This window comes from Typha angustifolia, chromosome 2 (genome assembly GCF_048772165.1).
Source record: "Typha angustifolia cultivar Huaian chromosome 2, ASM4877216v1, whole genome shotgun sequence".
Taxonomy (NCBI): domain Eukaryota; kingdom Viridiplantae; phylum Streptophyta; class Magnoliopsida; order Poales; family Typhaceae; genus Typha; species Typha angustifolia.
The window spans coordinates 8551497-8566329 of record NC_133240.1 but is presented as its reverse complement, the minus strand read 5'-3'; the positions used below and the strand labels follow the sequence as shown (position 1 = coordinate 8566329).

The 14833-nt window shown below is 34.5% G+C and overlaps 3 protein-coding genes across 3 annotated transcripts; all 3 read right to left on the bottom strand.

The window, feature by feature from the left end:
• Window positions 1–4348: 4348 nt before the first annotated feature.
• LOC140768442 (receptor-like protein EIX2) lies at window positions 4349–7846 on the bottom strand. Its single transcript, XM_073108711.1, has one exon. The coding sequence runs from the start codon at window positions 7827–7829 to the stop codon at window positions 4578–4580; it is 3252 nt and encodes a 1083-aa protein (XP_072964812.1). The 5' UTR covers window positions 7830–7846; the 3' UTR covers window positions 4349–4577.
• Window positions 7847–10099: 2253 nt separating this feature from the next.
• Window positions 10100–11957, bottom strand: LOC140773838 (uncharacterized; the record flags this gene model as incomplete). The annotated part of the gene is made up of 2 exons (XM_073116609.1): window positions 10100–11103; window positions 11247–11957. Coding segments are annotated over 2 exons (1437 nt in total), but the record flags the coding sequence as incomplete, so codon positions are not given.
• LOC140773830 (receptor-like protein EIX1) lies at window positions 11958–13313 on the bottom strand. The gene has a single exon (XM_073116597.1). It carries the CDS (start codon window positions 13311–13313, stop codon window positions 11958–11960), a length of 1356 nt encoding a protein of 451 aa, XP_072972698.1.
• Window positions 13314–14833: the final 1520 nt, after the last annotated feature.

Below are 14833 nucleotides of genomic sequence, written 5' to 3'. Positions count from 1 at the left end.
GATGAATTCAGTATTCAGTGTCTAATGACTCCGAATTGCATTTTTTTTATAAGCAGTGGAGTCTTCGTCAAGCTCTTGATTTCCATAATAATAAAGACGAAATTATACAAAGCGATAGAGATATAGCTCTCTTTTTCAGTAGTTATATGTGACAGATGTAAGAAACTTTTCCTAATGTAGATGAACCATCCTAACCCATTAAATTCCTTGTATATGTATAGTGATGTTTGAAAACTCAAAATTAAATCTCGACTGTTTAAGTCTTCTTTATTAACTCACTACTATCCTATTGTTCTAATTGGTCTGAAACATATATCCGATCACCTCACTGGATTAAATCAAGCGCAATCATAACGTTAGATGTACGTCAAATAACTATCACAGATGCGGTTAAACTTAAGTACATAAAAGTCTTGTAGAATTAGCGTGAGTGCAACCATGACCATTGGACGTCGGTCATGGGCTAACGTGCCTGAATGGCTAGCACCTATAATTCAAATCCCTGCACTTGGGGAGAAGATGCATAGTTGCAGTAAACCAAGTGTTTATTTTTCTTGAAAATGAGAGGGAAAAATCTTGAATGGACATGACGCAGGATTTTTCCAAAGTTGACCAAGAGACTTGGAATTCTCACTTGAGGTGTTAACCATCATCAAATGTGGCTGGAGATTGAGTCTGATTCGTATATATATTAAAGTCTATATCACGTGTGAAAGCTGAATAAATTTAGATGATTCTTAAATTATTATTATCGAATTAATCATGTGTAAATAAAAAGTAAAGTTTACAAATCAAACCTTTTGTTTTGTCTATTTTCTAAGTAACACCATGTTTTTGAGGATTTTATAATTTGACACTTTTTTTCTATAATTTTTATATAACACTTGGAGATAATTTAAGGCAACCATAACCAAACAGAAGAGTACTAATAAAAGAATATTTTGATAAATTACACTGACTATAAATTATTCTTTTTAAAAGAGGGTTTAGTTTGAAGAATGAGATTTTAAATTTGCGAGATAGGATTTAATTTTAGGGAAGAAGATCTAGATTTAATGAGGTAAGAGTTAGTTTTACTAATGTGATTTAGATTTAGTAGGGTACGGTTTAATTTTGGAGAAAACAATTTAGATTTAGTGAGGTAAGTATAGTTTCAAAAAGAGGATTAGGTTTAACGAGATATGATTTGATTTTGGGAAGATGATTTTAATTTGGCTAGTGTAGGTTAGATCAAAACTATTTTAAGAGTATTTTAGTAATTAATTAGTAGAGTCATATAAATTATATAATAAGATTAATGTTAGATTATAAAATTCTAAAATACTGGTGTTAATCAGAAAATAGAGAAATACAAGGTGTGATTTGTATAAAAAAAGAAGTAAAATCAGACTTGTTGACCGAACTAGGTTTATTTTTAAAATTATTTACCAGATGATCGACACATCAGCTGAGAGTACGATTCCTTTTTCTATCAGGCTCTTATACTTAAGCATTTCGATTAGTTTTGATAGATTTAGCAATTCTTTTTTAATTTGGTATTCTTAGAGGCGATAGTTGACGTAAATCCCAGTTATTTATATAAATGAGAATGATTGGTATAAACCCTAGATTTCGTTCATGATTTTGATGTTTGATATAAAACCATATAAAGGATCAGTTAGGGTTTCTCTGTTCACATCTATGATTTATTTGAAGAATGTTGATTTTTTCCTTTTCCTGTTAGTCGTCTGGGATTCTTGGCAGCCATATTTCAATGTAAACCTTGTTTTTTTTTTTTTTTCTCTCTGTAGAGTGAGATAGAAACCCTAGAGTTGGTTCTTCATTGTTAGCATCAATTTAAAATAAGATAACGTAGGCTAGAAAGAACTGTTTCAATGAAGAATGATCGAGAGAGATTAAGGGAGTGGAGCTTAGAGAGATTTCTCAGTTGACGAGGTATTTTACCCCTAAAAATGAGAATTTGATAGATTAAGATGCGTCAAGTTGATGAAAGAAGTAAAGAATTCAAGGATGCTGATGCTAGAGAAATTGTTATTACTAAGATCAATGCAAGTCAAATAAATTCAGGGATGCTGATTCCAAACAAATGTATGTAGTGATCAACATGCTATAAGATATTCACTAACGAGTTTATAGTAAGAAGCAAGTAGCAATAGAATATAATGAATCCAGAAGTTTGATTAAGTTTAACTCTAATAGTATGGTGTTTTATTTGTATATATTTACAAAATTATGTAGCTCGATCCTTCATTGTAATATATTACTCAGAGAAGAGGTTGGCTACAACTATCTGAAACAAAAATTGTTTTACTCATAGAGGAAAGAAGACTTATTAATTTAAGAAGGTTGCAAGTTGATAAATATGAAATCATCAAGTTAATGAAAAACCAGAATAATAAATATGCAATCATCAAGTTAATGTAATTGAGAGTAAAGTTTAGTCTATGGTGAAACACATAAGATTAGAGACTTAACCACCTTAGGTGCAACGTGGTGATGAATAGTTTGGTCGGCCGATTAACCTTAGATCAAGCAGTTAGCACGTTTTGAGGTGAAACACAAAAGATTAAATTTATAAGTTTTAGTTTTGATTTATTGTTCTATCATACACACATATATATATATATATATATATATATATATGTATAGGTTTATATAAGTTGTTTTTAGTTATCTATTTTTGTTTTCTTTTCATTATGAGAGAGAGGTGGAAGTAGAATCCTCGCAAGATAAATTGGTGGACCTTGTATTACACTACTAGTAGGTTTTAATATTTTTTTTTATAAAAGAAAATTGAGAATTTAATGGTGTCTCTGTTAAAGTCGGAAATGCAGGTAGTATTCAACCTGCTATGAGATATTTGTTTGATATTTGATAGAATTTGATAATTAGTTAATTCGAAAATTTAAATTGTTAGTAATATATTTGCATGGGCATGGTGAGGAAGGTGATATCGATCACGGATGATCGATGTCTTCTAGGGTCTTGGGAAAATCTAAACGGTGAATAGCATCAGCCTTTCCTGAAAAGTGTTTGCATGCATCAAGACTCTTTAAATTAGTATCAATTTCCTAATCATGGAAAGATCATTATACCTTCTTGGTTGGACTTTAGTTAGGCTCATGCACCCACCCCTATTACCATTATCTCAAATAAGAAAGAAAGAAGACGGAATGCTTTATCACTGATTGCTCCTAATCCTAATGCTTAGGGATCATGTTGTGTCTCCCGCTAAGATGTGTTAGGTGGTGGGTTGATGGAAGGTGGCAACGGATTGATAGACGACGGTGACGAGGGAAAAATGAGAGAGGAAGAGGATGAGGAGGACTAGATTTTCTTTTCTTCATCTTTTGTACATTATATTTTGCATACACCATACAACATATACAACAAATCTCAATAGGGGAAACTCTAAGCTCTTGATGCTTCTTCTCCATTTCCTCTCCTGCAACATATATGACGGACACCATATTCATTCCACGATAAATTCAGCGGAGGGAGCTGATAGTCATCAGGTTTAAGAGCCAATGCAAAATCTGGTAATGCTCTCAAGGACATGCATATTTGCACGACTTATTTTCAAGAGCCTCTATATATATATATATATATATATATATATCCCATAAAAGAAACCAATTTAATGTAGGCTTGTCACAAAAAAAAAAGGGATATGCATATTTGTACGAGTTATTTTTTTATAAAAAAATGTTCAAAAGTCAAACCTCACAGAACTTCGGCTTCGAAAGAAGAGAAAGGAAGAGCATCAAAATTATTCTAGTATGTCTACAAAGTAATATTTAATTATTTACTGTCTATGAGTTAAATGACTTTGATACCTTATAACATCAAATGAAATAAAGCAAAGCATTCACTAATGAGTTCAGAGTAAGAAGCAAGCAATCAGCTGCAGAATAAAAGACATGAGGAAACAAAGCGTATATAATAAGTTATTTCAGAATAGAAATAAGGGGGCTATACCATAACGATGCACAAGAAAACCTAGATAATTCTATCGAACTTTTATAAAAATAACGGTAATTTAGAGAATATAAAAGTATCATTTGAAATTAATAAAATTCTCTATCTTTTATTTATACATTAAATTAAACTTAATTCAGGGTATTGTTATGTCATTTTTTAGCAAATATGAAGCTCTATTTTTAATAATAAAAAGAGATGGCTTTATTATAGTTAAATGTAGAATATTATATTTACTAATTCACGAATAGAAGTAGATCCTTCAGAGTTTTGGGGTTAAGAACTCGGTAGCCGTGACTTATTGTTTGCTGAGTACCTAAAAAAACGATAGGTTGGAATGCAAAAACGATATATTTTTGCCAACAAAAAGAACACCAGGAAACCATGAGGATACTTTGATAGAAATAAAAATACAAAGCTTAATGGTAGGAGTCATAAACCAAAAGTAATTACTTACTAATATTGCATAATAAGAGCTATTACATTCTTTTAGAACACAAGGTAGTACTAATAAGGAGTAAACCAAGGCAAAGTACAGAGAACTTCCAACTCGAGAGGTATTCAAGTTTCATATCTTACTCGTAGAAACACTTGGTTTTTCATCCATATTTATTTTTCAACCTATTCATACTCACTGCCACTGTAATATATATGTTGTCAAAGAAATTGTCAATCATCCGGAAATAAACACACCTCCAAGTCGTATGGAACAACAAAACAGCATACACACCCCAAAATCCAACCACAAATCCAACTCCCATTCCAAGATATGACCACCATATTGACGTCTCTGATCCATTAGCATAGTTTGACATACTGTTAGGAGCTGCACTGTCTTCGGAACAATTCTTGCTAGTTGGTGGCCCACAGAGATAAGCGTTGCCGATATAGATTGATGGGTCATTAAGAGTGTCCAATTGACTCCCGGATGGAATCCTTCCAGACAAGTTGTTATAAGATAAATTCAGGTGATCCAAAAACGTTAATTTTGATATGCTTTGCGGTATAGCACCAGAGAGCTCATTTGATGAAAGATCGAGATATTCTAAAGAAGATATGTCGAATATCTTTTCTGGGATCGTTCCAATTAAATGATTCCTGGACAAGTTTAAATTGTTTAACTGTCGAAGAGCTCCTATTTCTTCTGGAATTACCCCACTCAAATTATTCTCGGAAAGATCCATTGTCCTAACTAAATAGAGGATTTCAGAATATTTAGATTCTTTTCCTTGCATTACTAGAAACAATTTATCTTTGTAGGTGAATATATCAACATCATACCCCGGCAAATAGATTCCAGTATGTTTCTCATTCCGTACTGAAGAAGAGATCATCCCAGTGAAATTACCAAAAGAACGTGGTATTGACCCCAACAACTTGTTCGATGAAAGATCCAAGACTTGAAGGGCAGTAAGTTGTGCAAGCTGCGGAGGAATGTTGCCCTCAAACATATTTGAGCGAAGCTGAAGATATCTTAAATTCAACAGCTTTTCTCCTATCCATATTGGTATGTTTCCTGAGAAGTTGTTGTTGCCAAGGTCTAAAAGAACTAAATTCTTGCAATATTGCAACTCTGAGGGAAGCTCTCCATAAAAGTTGTTGTTGCTAAGGTCTAATGATAGAAGTGAAGTAAGTGAACCAACGGAAGGTGGAATTTCTCCCGTGATATTATTGTTTGAAAAGTCGATAATTTCCAATCCTGAACCCTGTTGCCAGCATTGTGGGAGTTCTCCTGATAAGTTATTCCCTGATAAATCTAGGGCCTCCGGTGATGCAAGTTCACATATAGAAGATGGGATGCTACCATTGATCAAATTATTTGAGAGCAACAAATCTAATATTGATGTCGGCAACAACTTTGGTAGAGGTCCAGATATAGAATTGTTGGAGAGGTCCAAAAGGAGGGCATCTGGTAATAGGGGTAATGGACCTACCAAATTGTTAAATTTCAAATCTAGACTAACAATATTCGTGGATTTCAAATGTGCTGGCAATGTCCCTGTAATGTTATTGTAAGAGAGATCTAACAACTGTAGAGGTAAACTCCATAACCAATCTGGCAAAATTCCTGTGATGCTTGTGTTGCGTAGATCTACTTCATTTATTTGCCTCTGCCATCTGAGCCATGCTGGAAATTGAGGTCCCACTCGACATGAGCCTAAAGCAAGGGTGGTAAGTTGAAATGGAGGAATCCAATTATGGCCCACTGATATTATTAGGGAATTGGAGGATAATAGAAAGTCATTCAATTTTGTCAGGTTGGCAAAATGAGCTTCAGAAATGACACCACGCAAAGAATTAGAAGAAAGATCCAAGAAATTAAGATTCTGAAGATTCCCAATCCCATGAGGCACTGATCCGACTAGGGAATTATTCCTGAGGTCAAGATGTTTTAGATTTGCCATCTGCTGTAGCCAGTTCGATAAATTCCCATGAAGATTGTTACTTGACAAAAAGATCTCCTCCATATTGGTCCATTTGCATCCCAACATACCCACCAACTCTCGAATATCTCCACCGATGCCAAGATAGCTCAAGTCTATACTTCTCAAGTTACATAGTTGTCCAATCGATCTAGGTAAAGGACCCTCCAAATTATTGCCTCCTAAATTGAGGTAAATGAGGGAAGTCAAGTTACCTAGAGCATCAGGAATCTTCCCGCGAAATAGACAGTATTCAAGATTAAGATATGAGAGATTGGTAAGATTCCACAACCAACTCGGTAAAGGACCCTCCAAATTATTGTATCCTAAGTTTAGGTAAGCAAAGGAAGTCAAGTTACCTAGAGCATCAGGAATCTTTCCGTGAAATTGACATTCTTGAAGATTGAGATATGAGAGGTTGGTAAGATTCCACAACCAACTTGGTAAAGGACCTTCCAAATTATTATCTTTAAAATTTAGGTAAGTGAGGGAAGTCAAGTTATAATGAGCATCAGGAATCTTCCCGCGAAATAGACAGTATTCAAGATTAAGATATGAGAGGTTGGTAAGATTCCACAACCAACTCGATAAGGTAGTATTGAACTGCCAATTGTTTGAAAGATCAAGTGTTGTTAGACCCGTGAAGTTTACATAAGACAAATGGTTTGGGATACTAGGTAGACTAGAAGATGACATAAGCAACACTCTTATGGATTGTAGCTTGTTAACTATGTGTAGCCAATTTACAGCATTTGTTATGTTTATTTTTCCCATATCAAGATACTTAAGAGAAGCTAATTTAGAAATCCACTCAAGGTTGTCAGTATTAGGTGTACTAGTATCATTAAATGCCGAATACAAACTAAGATACCGTAGGCTAGAAAGATTCCCAAGCTGAGGAGGTATTGTTCCAATGAAGTATGACCCAGAGAGATCAAGGGAGCGAAGTTTAGAGAGATTTCCGAGCTGATGAGGTATTTTACCCCCAAATTTAGAATATGACAGATCAAGATGCGTCAAATTGTTGAAAGAAGCAATGAATTCAGGGATGCTCATGCCAACGAAATCGTTATTACTAAGATCAAGACGAGTCAAATGATTTAAGGCAAGCAAAGATGGATTGATCTCACCGGACAATGCATAATCTGTCCAGTTATCCGAATCTTGATATGGGTTGCGAAGGTTGAGCTCTAAAATATTGCGGGTTGTGGTGTTGTCGCACACGACTCCCCTCCATCTACAACAGTCTTGGCCTTCATCCCAAGAAGACAAGCTGTGCCGGATGCCGTCGGAGATGCCGGCTTTGAAGGTGAGAAGTGCGTCCCTTTCGTCCTCAATGCAAGCATATGCTGCCAATGTTTGGATTGCTATAATAGAGAGCACGAGAATAAGGTGAACAAGAAGAAGCAAGTGATGATTAGTTGCCATCGTAGGTGAATTCAGTATTCAGTGTCTAATGGCTTCGAATTGCATTTTTTTATAGGCAGTGGTGTCTTCGTCAAGCTCTTGACTTCCATAATAATGAAGACCATATTATACAAATCGACAGAGACATAGCTCTCTTGATTAGCAGTTATATGTCATAGATGTAAGAAACTCTCTTGACTTCCATAATAATGAAGACCAAATTATACAAATCAACAGAGACATAGCTCTCTTGATTAGCAGTTATATGTCACAGATGTAAGAAACTCTTCCGAACATAGATAAATCATCCTATCCTTCTAACACTATCTCAACTTACTTATAGACCGCTTCTATGTAAATTCCACTATATATGTACAACGATGTTTGAAAACTCAAAATTAAATCTCGACTATTAAAGTCTCGTTTATTAACTCACTACTATCATATTATTCTAATTGGTCTGAAAACATATATCTGATCACCTCACTGGATTAAATCAAGCGCAATCATAACGTTAGATGTAGATCAAATAACTATCACAGATGCGGTTAAACTTAAGTACATAAAAGTCTTGTAGAATTATCGTGACTGCAACCATGGCCATTGGACGTCGGACATGGGCTAACGTGCCTGAATGGCTGGCACCTATAATTCAAATCCCTGCACTTGGGGAGAAGATGCATAGTTGCAGTAAACCAAGTGTTAATTTTTCTTGAAAATGAGAGGGAAAACTCTTGAATGGACATGACGCTTGATTTTTCCAAAGTTAACCAAGACACTTGGAATTCTCACTTGAGGTGTTAACCATCGTCAAATGTGGCTGGAGATTGAGTCTGATTCGTATATATATTAAAGTCTATATCACGTGTGAAAGCTGAATAATTTAGATAATTCTCAAATTATTATTATCGAATAAATCACTTTGGAGCGAAGAAGAAAGAACGAACGAAAGAAAAGGTATCACCAATGAAACCTTTTGTTTTCTCTATTTTCTAAGTAACACCTTGTCTTTAATAATTTTATAATCTGATTCTCTTTTTTTTTCTATATTTTTTATATACACTTAGAGGTAATTTAATATAACCATAACCAAATAGAAAAGTACCAATTAAAAGAATATTTTGTTAAAAATACACTGACTAATTTATAAAAAGCTTAAATTATCCTTTTAAAGAGGGTTTAGTTTGGAGAATGAGATTTTAATTTTGTGAGGTTGGATTTAGTTTTAGAGAAGAAGATCTAGATTTAATGAGGTAAAATTTAGTTTTACGAATATAATTTAGATTTAGTAGAGTACAGTTTAAGTTTGGAGAAAAAAATTTAGATATAATATAGTTTGGGAAAGAGGATTAGGTTCAATGAGATTTGATTTAATTTTGGGAAGATGATTTCAATTTGGTTAGTGTAGGTTAGATCAAATCTATTTTAAGAGTATTTTAGTAATTGACTAGTAGAGTTATATAAATCAATAAAGTTAATGTCAAATATTGTATAAGAAGAAGAAAAAAAGTGAGAGGTCAGATTATAAAATTCTAAAATACAGGTGTTACTTTGAAAATAGGGAAACACAGGGTGTGATTTGTAAAATTCTGAAAAACAACAGACTTAGTTGACCGAACTAGATTTATTTTTAAAATTATTTACCGGATGGTCGACACTTCCAGCTGAGAGTACGATTCCTTTTTATTTTTATTTTGGCTCATATACTTAAGCATTTTGATTAGTTTTGATAGATTTAGCATTTCTTTTTTAATTTGGTATTCTCAGAGGTGATAGTTGATGTAAATCCTAGTTATTGTTCTGTCATTTTTTAGCAAATATGAGGCTCTATTTTTTACTAATGAAAAGAGATGACTTTAATATAGTTAAAATGTAGGATGTTATATTCACGGATAGAAGTAGATCCTTTGAGAGTTTCGGGGATAAGAACACGACGGCAGTGACTTATTGTTTGTTGAGTACCTAAAAAGAACGGTTGGTTGGAATGCAAAAATGGTATATTTTTGCCAACAAAAAGAACTCCACCAAAGTCTCAAAAATTGTTGTTATATTAGTCCTAAGATTACACCTAAGAATATATAAAATTACAGAGCACAAAGATACCACAAAATAAAACTTCAGATCCTCTATTTGTTATATATTACTCACAGAAGAGCTTGAATATAACCATCTGAAATAAAATAATTAAGCACACCTCCGTTGTCATAAGCTCTTGGTTTACTCACAGAGGAAGGAAGACTTATTAATTTAAGAAGGTTGCAAATCCATAAATATGAAATCATCAATTTAATGGAAACCACAAGGATATCATTGATAGAAATAAAAATACAAAGCTTAATGGTAGGAGTCATAAACCAAACGTAATTACTTACTAATATTGCATAATAAGAGCTATTACATTCTTTCAGAACATAGGATAGTACTGTTCAAATGCTACCGGCTCTGAAATCAAACATTGTGACTATAAGGAGTAAACCAAGGCAAAAGTACACATTACATAAACTGCCCAAATTGAAACTTTGAGATCCTCCACTGTCATATTTTACTCACAGGAAGAAACTTGGTCTTTTCATCTCCATTTTCTGTTCAGCTTATTCATATTTATAGCCACTGTTACGTATATTTTGTCAAATAAATAGTCGATCATCTGGAAATAAGTATTCCTCCAAGTCGTACAGAATAATAGAATACCACACACAATCCAAAATCCGAAGACAAATCCAAGTCCCATGCCAAGGTATAACCATATCATTTCAGATCCATTCACGTAGTTTGAAGTGGTAGTAGGGGCTACTTGATCTCCGGAACAATTCTTGCCACTTGGAGGCCCGCAGAGATAAGCATTCCCTTTATATATTGATGGGTCATCAAAAGTGTCTAATTGATTTCCAAAAGGAATTCTTCCTGATAAATTGTTATAAGATAAATTCAGGTGATCCAGAAATGTTAATTTTGATATGCTTTGCGGTATAACACATGAAAGCTTGTTTAATGATAGATCGAGACATTCTAACCATATTATGTCAAATATCTTTTCTGGGATCCTTCCAGTTAAATGATTCATGGACAAGTTTAAACTGTTTAAATGCCCAAGAGCTCCTATTTCTTCTGGAATATTCCCACTCAGATTGTTCCCTGAAAGATCAATTGTTCTGACTTGATCGGGGATTTTACGATATGTGTAACGTTTCCCTTTCATCACAAGAACAAGTTTATAAAATTTGGAAAGACCAACAACATACAAGACCATGGAACTAGCACCGTAATAACCACTATCTGGTATTGAATAGACTATCTCAAATTACCAAAAGAACGTGGTATCGACCCCGACAACTTATTATATGAAATATCCAAGACTTGGAGGGCAGTAAGTTGTGCAAGCTGTGGAGGAATATTGCCATCAAACATATTTGAGCTAAGCTAAAGATATTTCAAATTTAATAGCTTTTCTCCTATCCATATCGGTAGCTTTCCTGAGAAGTTGTTGTTGCCAAGGTCTAGAAGAACTAAATTCTTGCAATGTTGCAACTCTAAGGGAAGCTCTCCATAAAAGTTATTATTGCCAAGGTCTAATGATAGGAGTAAGGTAAGTGAACCAATGGAAGGTGGAATTTCTTCGATAATATTATTATTTGAAAAGTTGATAATTTGCAGCCATGAATCCTGTTGCCAGCATTGTGGGAATTCCCCTGATAAGTTATTACCTGATAAATCTATGGCCTCCGGAGATGCAAGTTCACATAATGAAGATGGGATGCTGCCGCTTATCAAATTATTTGAGAGCGACAAATAATATATTAATGTTGGCAACAACTTTGGTAGAGATCCAGATATAGAATTGTTGGAGAGATCGAGCACCTCGAGTCCATGTGGTAATGGAATAATTGTGGATTTCAAATATGCTGGCAATCTCCCTGTAATGTTATTGTAGGAGAGATTTAACAACCGTAAAGGTAAACTCCATAACCAATGTGGCAAAGTGCTTGTGATGCTTGTTTTGCTTAGATCTACTTTATTTATTTGTCTCTGCCCTCTAAGCCATGTAGGAAATTGAGGACCCACTCGACACGAGCCTAAAGCAAGGGTGGTAAGTTGAAATGGAGGAATCCAATTATGGCCCACCGATATTATTAGGGAATTGGAGGATAATTACAAGCTGTCCAATTTTCTCAAATTGGCAAAATGAGCTTCAGAAATGACACCACACACAGAATTAGAAGAAAGATCCAAACCATTTAGATTATGAAGAATCCCAATCCCAAGAGGCACTGATCCGACAAGGGAATTATTATGGAGGTCAAGATATTTTAGATTCGTCATCTGTTGTAGCCAGTTCGATAAATTCCCTTGAAGTTTGTTACTTGACAAAATGATCTCCTCCATATTGGTCCATTTGCATCCCAACATACCAACCAACTCTCGGATATCTCCACCGATGCGAAGATAGCTCAAGTCTATACTTCTCAAGTTACATAGTTGTCCAATCGATCTAGGTAAAGGACCCTCCAAATTATTGTCTCCTAAATTGAGGTAAATGAGGGAAGTCAAGTTACCTAGAGCATCAGGAATCTTCCCGTGAAATAGACAGTTTCTAAGATTAAGATATGAGAGGTTGGTAAGATTCCACAACCAACTCGGTAAGGTAGTATTGAACTGCCAATTGTTTGAAAGATCAAGGGTTGTTAGACTTGTGAAGTTTACATAGGGCAGAGAGTTTGGGATACTAGGTAGACTAGCAGATGACATAACCAGCACTCTTATGGATTGTAGCCCGTTAATTATGTGTAGCCAATTTACAGCATTTGTTATGTTTAAATATCCAAAATCAAGATACTTAAGAGAAGCTAATTGGGAAATCCACTCAAGGTTGTTAGTATTAGGTGTACTAGTATCATTAAATGCCCAATTCAAACTAAGATACCGTAGGCTAGAAAGATTCCCAAGCTGAGGAGGTACTGTTCCAATGAAGTATGACCAAGAGAGATCAAGGTAGCAGAGTTTAGAGAGATTTCCGAGCTGATGTGGTATTTTACCCCCAAAATCAGAATATGATAGATTAAGATACGTCAAGTTGTTGAAAGAAGCAATGAATTCAGGGATGCTGATGCCAGCGAAATTGTTATAACTAAGATCAAGACGAGTCAAATGATTTAAGGCAAGCAAAGATGGATTGATCTCACCGGACAATGCATAATCTGTCCAGTTATCCGAATCTTGATATGGTTTGCGAAGGTTGAGCTCTAAAATATTGCGGGTTGTGGTGTTGTCGCAAATATTGCGGGTTGTGGTGTTGTCGCACACGACTCCCCTCCATCTACAACAGTCTTGGCCTTCATCCCAAGAAGACAAGCTGTGCCGGATGCCGTCGGAGATGCTGGCTTTGAAGGTGAGGAGCGCCTCCCTTTCGACCTCAATGCAACCATATGCTGCCAATGTTTGGATTGCTATGACAGAGAGCATGAGAATGAGGTGAACAAGAAGAAGCAAGTGATGATGAGTCGGCATTAATGTATGTGACTTCATATAAACTGTTATAAATGGCTTGAGTAGTCGATCCCAATTATGTTCTTCATTTATAGGTGCTGGAGTATTAAGCTCTCTTATTTTTCTAAAGAAGGAAAAGGTAAATTATGCGTGGAATTCCACTATGTTAATATTTGTAACGTGTAACAAGCTCTTCCTTTACTTTACATAAATAACCCTATCCGTTAAGACTACGTATCTCATCTAACTTTTTGGAGGACTTGACAGTAAATTCCAGTGTAGAAATGAAGGGAATGTTTGAAAGTCTCCACTGCTAAACAAATTAAATAGACTAAGACAGTCTTTTTTAGTAGCGTATTATCCTCCGAGAGAAGACATCTCACATCGGAAGACGTGTAAATGTAGCTCCTTTCTTTTGTGTGCGTTCCTTTTTTGACGCGTAAATGTGATTAACTATCTCGTGTTGCACATTTCTTTCATAAGTGACGGAGAACTTTAAAAATAAATAAAAAAGAGAAAAGGAAGAAAGAAAGAAAGAAAGAAAGAAGAGGTGACGCAAACTGCTCTGATTTGATGGTAGTAGTGTAATTGAGAGTAAAATTTAGTTAATGGTGAAACACATAAGATTAGAGACTCAGGTGCAACGTGGTGGTGAATAGTTTGGTCGGCCGATTAACCTTAGATCGAGCAGTTAGCACGTTTAAGGTGAAACACATAAGATTAAATTTATAAGTTTTAGTTTTGTCTAATTGCTATATCATATATATATATATATATATATATATATATATATATATATATATATATATATATATATATATATATATATATATGTATAGGTTTATATAAGTTGTTTTTAGTTATCTAATTTTTTTTTCTTTTCACTATGAGAGAGGTGGAAGTGGAATCCTCGCAAGATAAATTGGTGGACCTTATATTACACTACTAGTAGGTTTTAATATTTTTTTTTATAAAAGAAAATTGAGAATTTAATGGTGTCTCTGTTAAAGTCGGAAATGCAGGTAGTATTCAACACGCTATGAGATATTTGTTTGATATTTGATAGAATTTGATAATTAGTTAATTCGAAAATTTAAATTGTTAGTAATATATTTGCATGGGCATGGTGAGGAAGGTGATACCGATCACGGATGATCGATGTCTTTCAGGGTCTTGGGAAAATCTAAACGGTGAAGAGCAGCAGCCCTTCCTGAAAAATATTTTCATGCATCAAGACTGTTTAAATTAGTATCAATTTCCTAATCACGGAAAGATCATTATACCTTCTTGATTGGACTTTAGTTAGGCTCATGCACCCACCCCTATTACCCTTATCTCAAATAAGAAAGAAAAAAAGAAAGAAAGAAGAGTAGGACATCTCGGCCGCGTAGCAATAACAAGATGGCATCAGATATTAATACACGTGAATGCTTTATCACTAAGGGTCGGATACAGATTCGGATACGGATATTTAACGGATAGTAAAATTTAAAATCATATCCTAACTAAACGGATATAGATAATTTTCGAATAAAAGATCG